At 31.7% G+C, this 19,063-nt stretch overlaps 1 protein-coding gene across 1 annotated transcript; it reads left to right on the forward strand.

The window, feature by feature from the left end:
* The first annotated feature begins 390 nt into the window (after positions 1 to 390).
* On the forward strand, positions 391 to 13,675 carry LOC148301651 (uncharacterized). The gene is made up of 4 exons (XM_088272933.1): positions 391 to 692; positions 6,208 to 7,041; positions 7,407 to 7,601; positions 12,676 to 13,675. Exons 2-4 carry the CDS (start codon positions 6,298 to 6,300, stop codon positions 13,459 to 13,461), a joined length of 1,725 nt encoding a protein of 574 aa, XP_088129059.1. The 5' UTR covers positions 391 to 692; positions 6,208 to 6,297; the 3' UTR covers positions 13,462 to 13,675.
* The last annotated feature ends 5,388 nt before the right edge of the window (positions 13,676 to 19,063 follow it).

Genomic DNA, 19,063 nt, shown 5'->3' on the forward strand with positions numbered 1-19,063 from the left:
TTTTTGTAAAAAAAATGCACTTGGTCACTTTCTCCTGTATGAAACACAAAGTGATATTTATACTAAAAATGATAAATTACAATTCAAAATATTTTTATTTTGAGACCTTAAAAATACAGAGCAAATGAATATCGTTCGTTGTGAACGCGTCGTTTGAAGTTTTTTTATTTGATTTTTTTATGTTTTAATGTTCAGATGAGTTTGATTTTGATCTACCCGCAGCAACCCCTATATCTGTGCATGTATTGCTTATCACACGGCCGCGTGACGGGGGCGGTCCGTAGCCCGCACCGCTACGCCGCGCCACACTGCCAATCCTCCAGTCAGTTGGCTACAGAGCGTCGCCCAGAGAGGTGCCTCCTACCTAGGTGCAACTACCCCCTGAAAAACACCTGAAAACTTACTTCAACGATTTAAAAAATTGTACATAAATTAAATAATAAATTTCTTGAATCATAACTGTAGCTTAACTCATTAACTTTAATTAATTTTAACGAATCTGGTCGCGACTAGTCATATTATTTTATTTAAATTTTAAGATTTAATTTAAAGTGCATTTATTTTAATTATTTTTCGTATGTTAATTAAAAATAAAATATTTGTAGATATATTTTTAAAATATAATTAAATTGTGACAAATTTCGCCTCTCTTGGTTTCCGGCGCCGCTCGATGACTCAGGTGTGCAGTTCAGGTATGAATCACGTCCCTTATAATTATTTTCACGAAAGTTTGTGCGTGTACGTACCTACCGCACGGTATTATGTGTTTATATTCGCGTCGCGACGCTCGGCTAGACTCAGGGGAGGGCGTCCCGACGATGCGTGAGAGAGAACTACCTTTCAATTAGGTACCTACTTTTACGTGATAATTGTTTACAGGAATTCCGACTCGATTTTTGCATTCTGCTTTTATTTTATTGATTTCTTTTTCAAATAAATTTTTTAACCTTTATCCGTACTCAATAGTGCATACGGATAGCCACTATTCAATAGGCACTACATCGTAGTGCGCAGTGTTATCTTGATCCTTAATTTAATGAAGGCAACGTGATCAGCCCTGCGATTCTTGATAATAAATAAATATGATATTAAACAAATTTGAGAGTGAAAATCACTCATATTTATTTTGACCCTCCCTGGGAATCGAATCCGGGACGTCTAGCACGGAAATTATTATCACATACTATTTCACAAATATTTATTTTATCATATACTCTTTTTATTCGTAAATTCAGAGATTTACGAAAAAAATGGTGGTTTTATACTGATATTTCTTGGTGGAACTGCATTTTACATTCGTACGAGTATATAGTTTTTTCCAAATTTATTTGATTTGACTTTTTTTTTAATCTTTTTACTATTAAAATCAATATTTTTAGCTTTTCCACTTTATTTTAATTTGACCAGCGACCGGGTTTCGTTGTTACCGACATCATCAGACTGGTGGGAGACTATACAAATTGTTATGTTATATATAAAACAAGGCAGGAGTTGATAACCATGATTTGATATAATTTTATTGAGAAATTAATTTAATTTGAGTGAATTTAAGTATTGTATGATATTAAAAATATTTTTATAAAGGTTTTTTTGTATTGAGAGCACGATTTTATATAAAGTCATAATAGATATAATATATAAAATGAATATATAAAATATAGTTATAATATATAAAATCGTGCTCTCAATACAAAAAAACCTTTATAAAAAAAAAAATCCTTTATAAAAATATTTTTAATATCATACAATACTTAAATTCACTCAAATTAAATTAATTTCTCAATAAAATTATATCAAATCATGGTTATCAACTCCTGCCTTGTTTTATATAAAACATAACAATTTGTATAGCCTCCCACCAGTCTGATGATGTCGGTAACGACGAAACCCGGTCGCTGATCTAATTAAAATAAAGTGGAAAAGCTAAAAATATTGGTTTTAATCTAATAATATATTAAAAATGCAATTCCATCAAGTGTCAGTGGATAATATAAATCTATTAACAAAATATTTAACTACGAATTTAAACAATGATGAAAAATCTAGTATTTAGAACCATTCTTGGACTCGCAACTTCATATTTATAGACTTCTAATTTTGTTTTTGTAAATTTTATAACCACCTCCGTTGTCCACCTCCGTAGTGTAATGGTCAGCACGCTCGGCTACCGTTCTGGAGGTCCCGGGTTCGATTCCCAAGGGGGGTAAAATAAATGTAAGTGATTTTTTCACTGTATTATTTATTCAAAATTACCATGGACTGGTACCTGAAGCGGAGGGCTGATCACCTTTCCTTCATGTATAAACGATCAAGATAACACTGCGTTTATATGACATAGTGCCCTATGCACCATTGGGGTGCGGAAAAGGGTTTTTTTATTTTAAATTTTATAACAATCATCATAGACAAGACATACAATATTTATCTAAAATCACTACTGAATGGATAAGGACAATTTTCCCGTTCTTATTAAGACAAAAACTTCTTGATAACAACAATTCCTTGATAACAAAGGTAAAAATTGCCAATCTATACGAAGATTTACAGTTTAACATTTATAGTAGTAATATGAAATTAGACTGAAAGAAAATTTCAATCGTATATTAAGTAGATAATAAATACATTTCCCATTAATTGTTTTGGTGCAGTATTGTAATGTAAAGGCAAGATAATATTTCGCTTCAATTCGAAAATCAGGTAAAGTTATTAATATTATGGTATTAAAAAATCTGTATTTAAATTTTGACTGAACTGTGAATTCATCTCCTTCAAAATGATTTCGAAATATATAAGAAAAAAAGATAACCTATAAGTATATCCTAAATAAGAAAAACATCAGAACGACGCGATATCAACTTGATAATGATTTCAAACCGATTTATAAACTGATCACTTTACCCAGGCAAATGGCAGGTCGTAAGCCCTGGGGTGCTTAGACTTATATACTTTTATGTAGACTTAGACTAATATTGATAGAACTTGAATACATAACTATACAACTATACATTGTTGAATAAGTATACAACTGTACTAAAATTTATTGAACGTTATATTTTTGGTGTTTTTTAATTGGATTTAGCATCGAAACACGTTTCATAATTCATCCATACCTGATGGTGCATAGGGCACTGCATCATATAAACGCAGTGTCATCTTGATCGTTAACACATGAAGGAAAGGTGATCAGCCCTCCGCTTCAAGTACCAGTACAGTCCAGGGTAATATTGAATAAATATTAAAGTGTAAAATCACTTATATTCTATTAGACCCCCCCTGGGAATCGAACCCAAAACCTCCAGTACGGTAACCAAGAGTACTGACTATTACACTACGGAGGCGGACCTATAGACGGTTATATTTTTTGGTGTTATTTAATTGGATTTTGTTTGACAAAAGAGCTAATGTAAAAAAGAAATATGCGTGAAAATACTACGTAGCGACATTCTCTAATACCCTAGTACGGATTTAGCCTCTGAATAGGTTAAAAGCATCCCTTCACGCTTTCAGAAAAGGAATAATGTAATATTATATTAAGGGTAAATACTTCACGTCGATAGTCATTCACACTTCACCTTATAAACTTCAAATCCGATTTTTCGGAAACGATTTTCTCTCCCACATTTACTTCCCTTACATATCATTGAAGAGGTGAAAATAAAATCCCTTCACTCGGGTCAGACGTAAAAGTAAATTTCTTCCTCGCCGTCACTGGGGAGTAACTTATTTTCTAAGGGAGGATTCTTGTTGCTTCTCGCTATAGGGTGGTTATTGAATTTCGAGTACCTTGTATTATATAACATCATAAAGAAATAAATGATTTTTTTTGTTTATTTTATTCTATTTTTGATCTTCATTTTATTATCAATGGCAAATGGATCTACGAAAACCTTTTTGTAAACGTTTGTATTATTTTAATATTCTCGTTATTTTTTCAAAACACCAGTTTGAGGTTAAATTGTTTAAAATTAAGAATGGGTATTTTTATAATACGTAAAGTAGGGTGTATTATGGTGACGATAGTACTACATAATATATCGTACTTAACATTATAATAAAACGACAGTAAAAACGATATACCATAACGACAGTATATTTATCGCAATCAAAATTATAAATTCTTGATTTTAAACATTGAAATTTAAAACTTGTGCTTTGATAATATTATTAGAATATTAAAGCAATAAAAACAAACATTTCTTGCATAATTTTTTTTTCATAGATCCATTGTTAAATTCATTTCAGTGAATTGAAGAGCACTTTTCTTGTTCATAAAATTATTATTTAAGAAAAACTATATATTCAACATCGTAGGTAAGTTTTCCGTTACGAATATCCACAAAAGGCAAGGTTTATAATAATTTGTACAGTGTACTTAAGAAAAAATATTTAAAAGGTAAATGAGAGGTGAGATACAAAAAGATATTTCAAAAGTTCGTTGAATTTATTTAAGATTTTTTTTGTGAAATTTGTGGATTTAATAGCAAAACTTTTGTGATACTTTGCCCCTTTAATATACGCCAGAAAGGTAGTCTTCCTCGGCATTTATTGTTTTCGGAAATTCAATCAAGGATACAAAACAATTACTTTAAAAATTTGTTGAATTTATGAAAGAAAAAAGTGTTTTTTTAATGCCAAATTTATGAATTTAGTTGCAAAAACTATAGCGATACTATGCCCCTTGAATATACGCCAGAAAGGTAGTCGTTCTCATCATTAACTGGCTTCAGAAATTCAATCAAGAACACAAAACAATTACTTTAAAAATTCGTTTAATTTATTTGAGAAAAATGTGTTTTTTTAATGTCAACTTTGTGGATTTAATAGCAAAACTATTGTGATACTATGCCCCTTAAATATACGCCAGAAAGGTAGTCGTTCTCGGCATTTACTGGCTTCGGCAATTCAATCAGGGGATTTGGCACGAGGATTCTTTTTGTCGTAACCAATTTGGGCCCCCTCCCGTGCTTTTGTGATCCTTAGCATTAGTTGGGGTGTGTGGGACGCGACAGGATAACAGCAGCGGCTGCTAGACCCGCGGTCTTGTTAAAACAAACTGCTGACAATTAGTTACATATATTTTAGGAGATAGGGCTTGAAATAACATTTAAATTTATCAGATACTTCTATTTGACCAGTTGAATATAAACAATGTATTATTTAAAAAATAGAAATAAATTAAAGGATACATTACTATTTTTAATTAAAAAAAAGTCGTTTCATTTTATTCAATGTACTTTATAAAGGGAATAAAAAATGTAGTTCCGAGATTCTTTTCAAGTAATATTATACATTTAGTGTATACATTTAGTCTTACATTAAGGGTGTTTGAAAATGATGCAAAATGCATCGAAATATGTGTTATAATACATTTTAAGAAAAAGTGATATTTACCAAGTAAAACATAAATTTGTAATATATTTTGGTGCGTACTCAAAAGTTTTATAAAACATGATATCAATTTTCAGAGTTGTTATAAAGATTAAAAGTGAACAAACCACTATATGGGTTCTTTGTTTTATCGAGATGTTTGTTAATAATCTCATTTTTATAAAAAAAAATTGGTCTCAATGATTTCTGCGCCAAATTTAAAATAGTTCATAGAGAATATTATAAATAAAATCTAATCGTAATTGTATTTTTATATGAACTGTTTTTTTTCACATCTCAGATAATTGCATAAACCTTTCGACATAATATCGGCTAGATATAAAAGAAATACATACTTATATTTATTAACGAAATACTCTGAATTATTATGAATTTTATGAAATTATTATGAAATTATTATGAAATTTATTAGCATGAATATTTATGCTTGAAACCCAAGAAAGGTTACAATAAAATTATATAAATTATTAATGATGATATAGTTACAACTGTCTAGTATATGCGAATAAGGAAATTAAAAAAATAATTAAATCCAAAAATCGTTGTTTTAAAAAATATTTATTAAAAAAAATCTGTTTTTATAAAATCCACTGGAAATCAGGAGCTTTTAGCTTGTGTTTATTTACGTACTCTCAAGAGTATAAGAGAAACTAGGAGAGCTCTCATACGGGAGTTACAATCTGTTGAAATAAAGATAAATCAAACAATTTCCTTGATTCACGTGAAAGCAATTTTCCTCTTGAAACATCGTATTTGAGGCTGTATTTTATATTCTTAGTACAACCAGAGTTTACAAAATGACTGTTCTTTATTCCACAGATCGTCCGGTGATCACTGAAGCAACTTAGAAGAAAGATGCTGAAATATTTGGATTAATTGTATCAAGAAGGACATTACGCAGAAACAAAAATGGAAGGATTAATATCATCGCATAGTCTTCGCCATTTTATACCAAATAGTCAATACTATTTAAACAGTCATCAGCCGGTCATGGCGATGGCTTCTAGTCTATCGTCCCACGCCTTCCACAGGTTTCCCCTTCGTCCGCACCCATTACCAAGTTACCTAGGATACGGAGAACCACATTCACCTTTGGATCTCTCCGTTAAAACCACAATCCCGATAACACCTCCATGCACCCCATCACCTCCCAGAAAACTTACAAGAATAAATGAAAATAATAACGATGTACCATACTCGCCAAAAGCCGTAGAAGAAAAGAGAGATGAAGCAGTCAGCATGTTCCTCCCACCGCCCAAAAATGAATCAGATAAAACACTTCAGGAAGACCTCACCGTCGCGTCAAAAGTATCATCAGCTTTCAAAAAAAAGCGGGATAGCTTTTGCAACGACGATTACGAAGAAGGCGATGATGTTCATCCTCCTGAAAAGAAAATTTCCAAATACCATAGAGATGCTTTCGAACAAAAAACTCCTCAAGAAAAAGACTCTGATCACTCCGGAAGGGATTCACCAGAAATAGACATTTTGGATGTTGAAGATAAACCGAAGAAAGTATTTCCAAAAACTGCGTCTGCTGTGAAGAAAAGTAAAGCTGTACGAAAATTGTTGTTTGATGAAGATAAGAGCTCTCCAGTTTCCGGAACTATAATCAGAGAATTAGCTGATGATGAGACACTGGTTGTGAGGAAGGTAACAAGAACTCTAACGCATCTTATACATTAACAATACATTCATATAAATTTTAATACCAGATTCATATCCGCTCCCTATATGGAGCATACGGAGTCCACAACTGTCTCCAGGCTTTTATGTGAGGTGTCAGCTCAATTGGATCCTCCAAAGTCAGGTCAGCGACCTGAAGTTCCAACGAGAACTGCCGACGAATTGTCAGCTGTGGTCGTCCTGGGCGGCGCGAACCTGATGCCTTGTAAAAGAGGCAAGCTTGATTAAGGCTCTCAGGAGGCATACGGAGTACATGGCCAAGCCAACTGAATCGTCTTTTCTTGACGACAGTTTAAAATTTAATATTTTAATATAAATTACTCAAATTTTAGGGTGACATTGATCCTGCTTTCAATGTTGTGGAGATCACGGAGGAGGCCAAAGCAACCCTTGCCAGCATAGAGAACAGACTCGGGTCGTACATCTGCAGGCTCTGTAGGCAGCTGTATGAAGATGCCTTCACGCTTGCTCAACATCGCTGTTCCAGGATTGTGCATATCGAGTACCGATGTCCTGAATGTGATAAGGTAAGATTCCAAGAATTATGGCAAATTACTGATTCTTTCACAATAAGCTGTTTTTTTATGGCTACTGCTGCTTATCATTGGCACACGTAAACTGTTCTTTATGTGCAACATTTTGAGTGTGTCCAAATACTTGTTCACAAAATCTGGATTATCTCCTATTACAGGAGTTTTATTCATATTATTTTTTGACATCTCATCAAAGATCAAGAAGAATATGGAAGTCTGGGCATTTACGGGGCTGACGACCATTATAGGCTGGTTCAAGTGTTCACTTAAACCAACCTATGACGGTCGTCAGGCCTGTAAATGCCCAGACTTCCATATTCTTCTTCATCTTTGATGAGATGTCAAAAAATAATATGTTCTTTATGTTTTCATCTAGTTCAGACATTTAAAAAATAAATATATTTAAATAAAATATAAATATATAAATATATATATGGCGGTTTTAGTATCCAAAGTTAGTTTCGCACAAAACGAGATAATACGATTTATTTTTTGAGTATGTATTTATGAAAACAATTATTATCGTTATATATTATACACGATTAGATCAATCAGAACCTAAAATCTGGCGGTGTCAAAAGAGGGCATGTATGACTAGATGTATGGATGTGAAAGAGGCGAGGAGTGTATGTCAGGACAGAAGAGTGTGGTGTTCCATCCTTTCTGCCTACCCCTGCGGGGAAGCGGCGTGACGGTAGTAGTAGTAGTAGTATAATAATTTAACCGAATGATAATGAAGTCCGTGAGTGATAAATGACATTAATAATTAAATTAAATGTTCACGTAATAATTAAATTACGAGATTTGAGAGTGAAACTTCACGGACGCGTCACATTTATTAGGTACATTTCGTTACATAAAAGAGAAGTAAGATATAACGTAGAGAGAAGGTGAAAGGATATTCCGACACCACGGGTGTGTAGAAAAAGGGAGCGACAAAGAGACCAGTCTGGTGATGATGATCTACGATGATCGGACTAGTCTGATACGACAAAACAAGATCACTGATCAAATAAAATATTTGTGGAAAAAACTATATTGTTGTTATTTCATTATATTAAATCAAATAATGATTGTCAATTCTGTAATTTGATTAAGGTATCCATTGCGCAAAATAAACAACAGTAAATAAATCGTCCGCCTCCGTAGTGTAATGGTCAGCATGCTCGCCTACCGTTCTGGAGGCCCCGGGTTCAATTACCAGGGGGTTTAATAAATATAAGTGATTTTTTCACTCTAATATTTATTCAATATTACACTGAACTGGTACCTGAAGTGGAGGGCTGATCACCTTTCCTTCATGTGTAATCGATCGAGATAACACTGCGTTTATATGAAGCAGTGCCCTATGCATCATCGGGGTGCGGTAAGGGATTTATTTATTTAAATAAATCGTAGTCGTACAGGAGAAAGTGACCAACTAACAAAACGTTAAATGTTCAGGAGGGCCTTTTAAGTCACTTTTGCTTGGCAACGAAATAAACATCAATGCAGTTGGTCATTTTTAACAAGTCGATACATTATACTTCAAAGTTTAAAATCATTTTTGTTTTTTTAGGGCAATATTAAGCTAGTAAGATGTCAAATAGTCAATAATCACGTTTTTGTAAAAAAAAATGCACTTGGTCGCTTTCTCCTCTATGACTACGAAATGCGAATATCGCAAGTTGGTACACGTATTTTAAATTGTGCTTTAATATCACAATGCTGTATTTGAAGGACATTAAATTTGAATACTTTTCGGTGGAATATGGGTTTAACATTGAAGTGTCTGCTCCTGAACGCAATGAGACCATATTGTATAATGAGTGTCATTATCCATGCCTAATGCGGGCAGAGCAGGTGGAACTCAATTCTTTGCACAATTAAATACATTTATTTGTGTTATGGTGGTAGCACTTAGCTTACAGTAGTGGGCATTATATATTACCTCAGTTTTACACGAAACAGTAGATAAAGTTAATGGAAATTTCACAATATTTCGTGAATCCATTTTTTTAATAAATTCTAAATTGCTCCATTTAGAAGTTATTTACCATTTATTAAATATCAAGATACTACTTATCGATATCGCTCACTCCTTTCAACAACGTCATGTATCAAAAATCGTCAATTTTCAGTTGTGAATGTTTTCGGAATGTCCAGAAAATGTACTATATCCCAGCAAAAGCGGCATATTTTTAACTTAATATTTACCCGCTACAGGGCAGAAAGTGATGTTTTTACATTTTGAAGAAAAGGTATTGTTTAATTATTTTTTTAAATAAACTAAATATTTTTCAAATGGAGAAAAAACATTCAGATTTTACCTAAAAAGATCTATTGCATAGTAAAAAATTCAAAAGTAGCTTGATATTTATTTTTAATACATTTCATTGTATACTTAAACTTTAAAAACGATCTCCTGAAAAATCAAATTTTTTGATATATGACGTTGTTGAAAGGAGTGAGCGATATGTATATGAACAAAAATAAGTCTGGATATTATCAGGGCTTCTCATTTTTAATCATTTTTATTTTCCCATTATTTCCTGAAAATATCCGTTTGAGGTTTCATTGTTTAAAATTCTTATACTTCTAACCCTTATCTATCTTCTTATCTTCTTACTCTTATCCGCACCCAATAGTGCATAGGGTACTGCATCATATAAACGCAGTGTTATCTTGATCGTTAACACATGAAGGAATGGGGATCAGCTTTGAGCTTTACATACCAGTCCAGGATAATATTGAATAAATATTAAAGTGAAAAAATCACTTATATTTTTTTTTAACCTCCCTAGGAATCGAACCCGAGATGTCCAGTACGGTGGCCAAGCGTGCTTACCAGTACACCACGGAGGGGATTTAATTTAATTACTTATTCATTACCTGATAATATCCTAACGATGCTAATTTATTTGTTATTTATGTATTACACGATACCTGAATTTTTCATATTATTTTTTAACATCTCATCAAAGATGAAGAAGAATATGAAAGGCATTTACGGGGCTGACGACCGTCATAGGCTGGTTTAAGTGATTACTTTACACACGTGTAATATTCACCAATTAAACCCATTATTTACAACCACACTACTCAAATTCTTGGAAGTTCTATATATATTTATCAACCAATTTAGAAACCTTGTTCTTGAATCACTAGAACTTCACTAGAAACATCTATTGGTGAGATGTAAAGAAGCTTTTTACTAAGCAGAAACTCTTAAATTAGTATGTATGTGAAGTCCGAATGCTGGATTATAATCACATACATGAGAAACGCCAGAAAAAAACATTTTCGTTATCATTATTTCAGCTTACAATTTTGTACCTCAATTTTTCATAGGATTAGTTTTTTTTCAGTTTTTTTTGTATGAAATCAGTGACCCCTTTGGCATCTTCAACCTATCTCTAGGAATGAATCCCCCTTTCCCGAAATATAATAAAATGTTGAACGGTATTACCCTAACAATGGGCACCACCCCAAGCCCAGTGCAGGCAGGTGCGCCCATGGACAGATGTTCCCCACACATAATGGCACACCGTCAATACACTCCAGACAATCTTTCACAAATAATGTCGTCATGGTGACGATGATTTGCTTTCCACGGGCATACCCCGTTCGTACGGCATTAATAGGTGTGTTAAAGTAGGGTTATCTATTCTAGGAATATATATTGTCCGCCTTGATAGTGTAGTGGTTGGTGCGCTAGTCTACCATGTTGGAGGTTCCGGGTTTGATTCTTAAGAAGGTCAAAATAAATATTAGTGATTTTTCAGTCTAATATTTATTTAATATCACCCGGACTGGTAGCTGAAGCGCAAGGCTGATCACCTTTCCTTCGTGTATTTAACGATCAAGATAACACTGCTTATATACGATGCAGTGCCCTATGGGCCATTTGTTGTTGATAAAGGTTAAAAGAAAAATAAGAATTACAGAAATAAATATTACACTCCTGAGGGATGGATACCTGTTAATAAAGGGAGAGAAAAATTGTCGTTGTGTGTGTGTTTGTGTGTGTGTGTGTTTGTGTGTGTAAGTGTGTGTATGTGATGTTGATTCTAGCAAGGACATACATACAATGCTGAGACACATAGTATGACTCGACTGCAATCAGTGATAAACGCAGCAGCGAGACTAATTTTTGGAATTTCTAAATTCAGTCACATTACCCCACTACTTCACAAACTCCACTGGTTACGCTTTCCCGAAAGGGTTGAGTATAAACTCTGCCTGCTCATGTATAAATCAATACACGATATGGCTCCAGAGTATCTTAAGGAGCTGTGTATTCCAGATGAATTGGTTAATGAACGTCTCACGCTTCGATCGGCTACAACATCTGCAATGGGCAAAGTGATCTTACCAGCTCGCAACCAACGCACTAAATTTGGCGAGCGTGCCTTTGCTGTCGCAGGACCGACGGCGTGGAATGCTTTTCCACCAATGGTTAGAAATAGTGAGAGTGAGATGATCTTTAGAAAAAGACTAAAAACACATTTGATGGCTAAATCATTTCCACGATAATATTTTCCCCAATTCATTCACAGTGAAGCGCCCTTGAGGTATTTTTTTACGAAAATGGCGCTATATAAGTTATCCGAATTTATTATAATAATTTTTTTAAGATTTTATTTTAACAAAAACAAACTAAATTATATTTTACGTAATATCAGTTAATTATTGTTAGTTTTTTTTCTCCTCCCTCTGTCGCCTCCTGTATCCTTTTATTATTATTATTATTATTATTATTGTTTTTATGACAATGTATTTTGTTTATTAGAACCAAAATCACCCATCATTGTGGAGTTTAAAAAAAACAATGATGGTGTTTTGTGTCATTGGAATTTGAATTATAAAATGTAGCAACACGAATAGTAGGTACGCAAGTAGGATTTTTCAAAGTTTTGTGTTTGGCAACATTAGTTTTTTTTTTAAATTATTTCTGAGAATTGCAGATTATCATGTTATGAGAAAAAAGCTGTTATAATAAGAACTACACAAGAGCCATATTTTCTCATGTACAAAACAATATTTTAATTCACATTTTTTGGCACCTAATTTTTGCCTTAATTCTCAGGTCTTTAACTGTCCGGCGAACCTCGCATCCCATAGAAGATGGCACAAACCTAGACTTCCTGGTGCTGGAAAACATGGTCGAAAACTTCAACCGACCATTATACAACCAGATTCTGACAGAGCATCCAACGACGGTGCTGATCCCGCCGATGGAAGCAAGTATCCTTGTACAATATGCGGTAAGGTATTCCGACGACAGGCGTATCTCAGGAAACACTTTGCGAGTCATCAAAACTTCGAAGGGGACAATCTATCGGGAAACGAAAAAGGAGAATTCATCGACAAGAACGACGATGTAATCAAGTTCCCTAGAAGATTGGACGAATTTGGAGATGACGTTAAAATAATGGAAGATGCCATTCTCCAAGAGAGGTTTCTCGGTCGTCCTCAAAGCGGCCAGGAGTTCTCGGCTTTCAGGTTAGTCCAATCAGAGTTGGTGAGGAAACCAAGTCACTTTGAAATCGGAGATGAAATCAGAGATACGAACTTCAATAGCTTCTGGAATAAGATCCCACCTGCGAGGCCTATGAGCATAAACTATTTCGCTGACACTGAGAACACTGCAGATAAATTCATCCGTCACCGAGAAGAAGATGCTCAAATGCTGCGTAGTTTTGAAAGGACAAGCAGTAAGCACGCTTCTTCCGTATCGTCTGATTCTGAAGAGTCGCAGACCCTGGATATAACGGGGTCTGAAGATGAAGCACCAGTGGAGTTGAAACGAAGCTCTCATCCAGTCAGCAGGCCAGTACCTTCGAGGATGGAAGTAGACGGAGAGACCAACTGACATTTGATGATCATGAGGCCTGTACCGAGGTTTCCCCAAGCCCTGGAGTCTGCAGCGAGATGGCACTTCAACCCGAGCAGGCATTGTACCAGCAACTTCAGTGGCAACTTTCAAGGAAATAATTACAATCATCTGTACGCTCTTAGTTCTAGGAGCCTCGCCGAATGCAACGTGAACAGATCAAATTTCTTTTTATAATTTATTGTGTAAATATAAATCGTCTGCATGTATACAACATATTTATTATTATAAAAATGGTAGCTACTTCATTAATATAGTCACATTAATAAAAAATATGTGTAAGTTTTGATTGTATCAAATTCAATCGTATGTAATTAATCACAATATATTAAGTGTATTAAAATACCTTTACCTGTACAAATGGTGATTTTTAGCTACATAGAGGCTTGTTATCAAGATCTTTATTAATATCTTGCCACATACTAAATTATCGAAATGGAAATATGGATGTCAGGATATATAGAGACCTTATTACATGCCATTGGCTGATTTAAGTGATGACTTTATTCCCATCTCAATAACTTATTTGTTTTTGGCGAGATATCAATAACAATATTACTCTATTTTTAGATTCGTGTACATTTTTATTATGCAATATAAATTTTATCATGCTTATTCAAAATTCAATTATGTAGAGTGTATTATATATGTCTAGTCGATCATATTTATGTCATAAAATTTGTGCAATCGTGTATTTTTTTGTAATTACTTCGTAAGAAAATTATTTACAATACTTTTGAAATTTTTCTAGTCTCCAGATACTTGTCATGTATAAAATAACTAATTTCTCATACATCAGATAAGTAAATTATTATTTTTATATTTTAACAATCTTTATAAGGATATTTTATTGAATATGAGGAGAATTTAGGTTTTATTTGTGAAGAAAAAAATACTTTCAATAAAAGGGATGAGATATCTAGTCAATGAAATGAATTAATTGATAAGTATATTTATAAATTATCTACGTAAAATGTTTGTGTCTGTAAATATTTTTAGTACCTATTTAATAATGGTGATTTGATAACGTATAGATAAAATAAATTTTGAACACGTACTTAATCAGATGAGATACATTTTTTTTATTATTTAATTTAGTTTTTTTATGCAATTCATACAATTTCTATACATTTCTACTTAATACAATCATAAATTTTAAGTTACGCTGAGCCTCTCCAAAAAAGAGACTGAGCTCTTGTGCTTGGAGAGGTGGTTTATTTACTTGTGGTTTATTTAAAAATATAATAAGGTGAACTTATGAACCCTTAGTTTTTATAAGGAATAACCCGCAAAACCTCTACTTTAATAGGCTTGCTGGAACGATAGTTAGGATAGGGAAGGTAAATAGGAAAGGAAATGATAAAAGATACATCACAAACACCCAGACTAATTTAAAATAAATCTTTTTTGAAGTAATTTTGGAATTGGTGGGTATCGAACACCCGACACCAATTTTTCAGTCGAGCGTCTCACCTGTCCTTATTTTACTTAATCTAAAAGTTTGATAATGATCACGTAAGTTCAAAGATATTTTTTGAATCTCTGTACTCCCTTATAAACTAAATTAATGAAATAATTCAATTTATAATTTACATCATTCAATGAGAATTTTTTGTCCAGTCATTTAAAGGATCCATCCTTTTTTCACATGTGTTATTTGTATATCGATAACTTAATATATAATATATGTATGTATAAACACTTTTTATGTAATAATTGAAAATACTAGTCGTAAATTTCGAGTAAAACTTAGTATGCTATGGTTGAAATTAGTCAGTAAAGAAGATACCATAAAATTCAAGTAAGATTCTTACTCATATTAAGTCAATTTAAATTTCAACGTACAAAAATTTCAGCGTATCCAAAAATAACTGTTTTAAATCAGTTTAAAAAAAATTAAAATGACGTTTTCAGGTATCTACTTTTTATTCTTCTTTTTTTGGTTTTTCACCTTTCTAGAGTGCTCTAGCCAGTGTCGAGTTATTTTTTATTTATACTTTTTACATTTGATACCAAACAGGCAACTCGTAGCGTGTCAAACAATGCATAAATTTAATGTATTTTTCTGCTAACTAACTAATTTCAACCAATATGTAACATAAGCATTTAGAAAATAACTATACATGTTTCTTTCAACAACGTCACATATCAAAAAACTTGATTTTTCAGGAGAATGTTTTTAAAGTTTAAAAATATAACACAATGTATTAAAAATAAATATCAAGCCACTTATTGAACTCTTTACTGTGCCATAGATCTTTTTAGGTAAAACATGAATGTTCTTTTCTCCATTTGAAAAATATTTTAGATATTTAAAAAAATAATTAAACAATATCATTTCTTCAAAATGCAAAAACAACACTTTCTGCCATGTAGCGGGTAAATATTAAGTTTAAAATATGCCGCTTTTGCTGGGATATAGTACATTTTCTGGGCAATCAGAAAACATACACAACTGAAAATTGATGATTTTTGAAATATGACGTTGTTAAAAGGAGTGAGCGATATGTGTAATAAGTAAATTTTTTAGGTAAATATATGGTAAATCATTGTTGATTTTCGATGAGTGAAATTCTAGTCTCAATGTACTTGGTAAGCTACAAGGTGTATCCTCGGATTTGTACAAACTAACACCTTTATATGTAAGCATAGTTATACGTGTATTTAATTAGAATAATAGTTTTGATTTTATAAATAAATGGTGCCAAATGCCGTACTATTTTTTTGAAATACTTCGCATCGTAGTTTTAACTAAACTAGATATGAACTGTAAAATATTGAATATAAAAGGTAGATGACATCTACTATAGATCTCAGCTATATCGATTGCAGATACTTTACATCTAAGCTATCTAAGCTATATAGAAATTTAATGCACTCTTGTTTTGATTGTTTTTTTTTATTATTTCATTAATATTTTTAGTGTTTCTACATAATTTTTTAATCCTACATATTTTTAAATCCTACATATTTATACTAAATTCGAAAATGTATTTATTTAGATCGAGAAGAAATTTATATAAGGAACTTTAAGGAATAAAACTTATAAAAAGGAATAAAAACTTATAAGTAAATGCGTTTTTTTTTTCAATTACGTTCCGTACAATGTATTTTAATGTAATGCATCGTAACGGCATAACATGTTCTCAAATTTCCGTTTCAATTTTATACTAATTTAATGACGTGTGAATCGGTGAATATATAATTATTCTTTCAATGAGATAAAAATCATGAATTTATATACATATATAATTTATTATATATATATATATATATATATATATATATATATATATATATATATATATATATATATATATATATATATATATATATATATATATATATATATATATATATATATATATATATATATATATATATATATATGTTAATATACATATGATTTTATATATTACAGATTATGGGAATAAAACATTTTATTTATAAACTTTTTATGGTGAATAAATTCTAGATTACTTATTCATACTATGTATAATCATTGTAGATTCCTTTAAAATTGCTCTCTTTAGATAGAGCGTATTGCAATTAATTTGTCACATTCTACAAATTATTAAAGAATTGATCGTTGGTTAAATATCATTAATATTAGGGTGTATATTATAAAGCAGCTAAATAGCCAAATGTATAGAAAAAACGAATGTTTGAAAATCACTTTTAAAGTGTAAATGCCGATAAATTTATTACATATAAGTTTGTATTATTGTATTGTATTGATCTCATTGTGAATAAATTTAAGAGTGAATTTTAGAAAAAATAGGGAGAATCTTTAAAGAAAACTGTATTATATAAAATGTTATTTATTATTCCTGTATTATAATATAAAATAAAAATATTAGAGAGTAAACGTTTTATTACTACTTTTATCTCCTTCTTCAGATCCTTCTTGATTAACAATATGACAATGATCAAAGCTTCTCCTATATTGTCTATGTTCCCACTGATGTTCCCACTACTCTTACCTAACCCAAGCTATAAGCTATACACAAAATCTGGATTATCTCCAATTACAGGAGTTATTTTCACATTATTTTTTGACATCTCATCAAAGATGAAGAAGAATATGGAAGAATTCTTCCATATTCTTCTTCATCTTTGATGAGATGTCAAAAAATAATATGAAAATAACTCCTGTAATTGGAGATAATCCAGATTTTGTGAACAAGTATTTGGACACACTCAAAATGTTGTAAATAAATTATCTGGTCAAATTATAAGCTTAATAATAAAAATGAAAATGGTATTTTCTGGCGTTTCTCATGTGTGTGAATATAATCCAGGATTCGGATCTCACATACTAATATAAGAGTTTCTGCTTAATAAAAAGCTTCTTTACATCTCACCAGTAGATGTCTCTAGTGAAGTTCTAGTGATTCATGAACAAGGTTTCTAAATTGGTTCATATATATAGAACTTCCAAGAATTTGAGTAGTGTGGTTGTCAATAATGGGTAGAATTGGTGAATGGTACGCGTGTGTAAAGTGATCACTTAAACCAGCCTGTGACGGTCGTAAGCCCCGTAAATGCCCAGACTTCCATATTCTTCTTCATCTTTGATGAGATGTCAAAAAATAATATAATATGTTTTGAAATAAATAAATAAAAAAAAAAACGAATTTGGGCTGCTTTTAAATTGATTTCAAACACATTAGGATAGGGTGTGAGGATCGGCCTTAGCTCCTCTTTTATATGGATTTTTTATTACAAAGTCAAATATAAACGAGAATATTGATTACAGATGTATTTGTTGCATGATTATTATCTATTTTTTAAGCCGGGTTCGATTTTAAGAACATTCTTACGCAAGCAAAGGGAGAATTTTTCGCTGAAAATGCTGTATCAACCCTGAATGTTCCAGACACCATAGTAGGGAGCATTGTATGAAGTGGAACCGCCATGTTTTTTACGCAATAGTTGCCCTAAAATCAAACAAATACCATAATTTATCAAAAGTTGAAATTAAAATATAAATTTCAATATTTATTTGGGACCAGGTACAGAAATAGAGCAGGTTTGTAACTTAATGTTATATCAATGTAAAATAAAAAATTCACGGCGTTATTTGTAGTCTATGCAGTATTTGAAAGTACAAGGGAAAAAAAGATTTTTTTATTATTAATTTATGGTTATTTTGTTTATTTAATGTTCCTATTTCTATCTGTATGTTATGTTAAGTTATGTTAATTTAGAGGCCTACACACTTTACTTAAAAGTTAAGTAATATAGTAATATTGTTTTAATGAAAACAATATCAATAAAATTAATATCTACAGGCTCTTCGACTTTTTCGTTTTTAAATCTTTTTGAAGCATGAACCTTATTAAAAGCAAACTAAAAATTCATCTTATTGACGAGAATCTGAAAACGTGATAAATATAACGACATACAAACTTGACATGACCACACTTACAAAGTTTAACTTTTGTAAAAAGTAGTGTTCTAATGGATATTTTTCATTTAAAAAAATATATCAATGAAAAAAATCCTTTTTATGTGTGAAATCAAGTTTACTAAGCTTTTTTAAGTTTTTTTTTTTAAATATATATGTAATTTAATAAAA

Source organism: Brachycentrus maculatus, unplaced genomic scaffold (assembly GCF_059751285.1).
Source record: "Brachycentrus maculatus isolate JH-2025_06_01 unplaced genomic scaffold, ASM5975128v1 h1tg000533l, whole genome shotgun sequence".
NCBI lineage: Eukaryota > Metazoa > Arthropoda > Insecta > Trichoptera > Brachycentridae > Brachycentrus > Brachycentrus maculatus.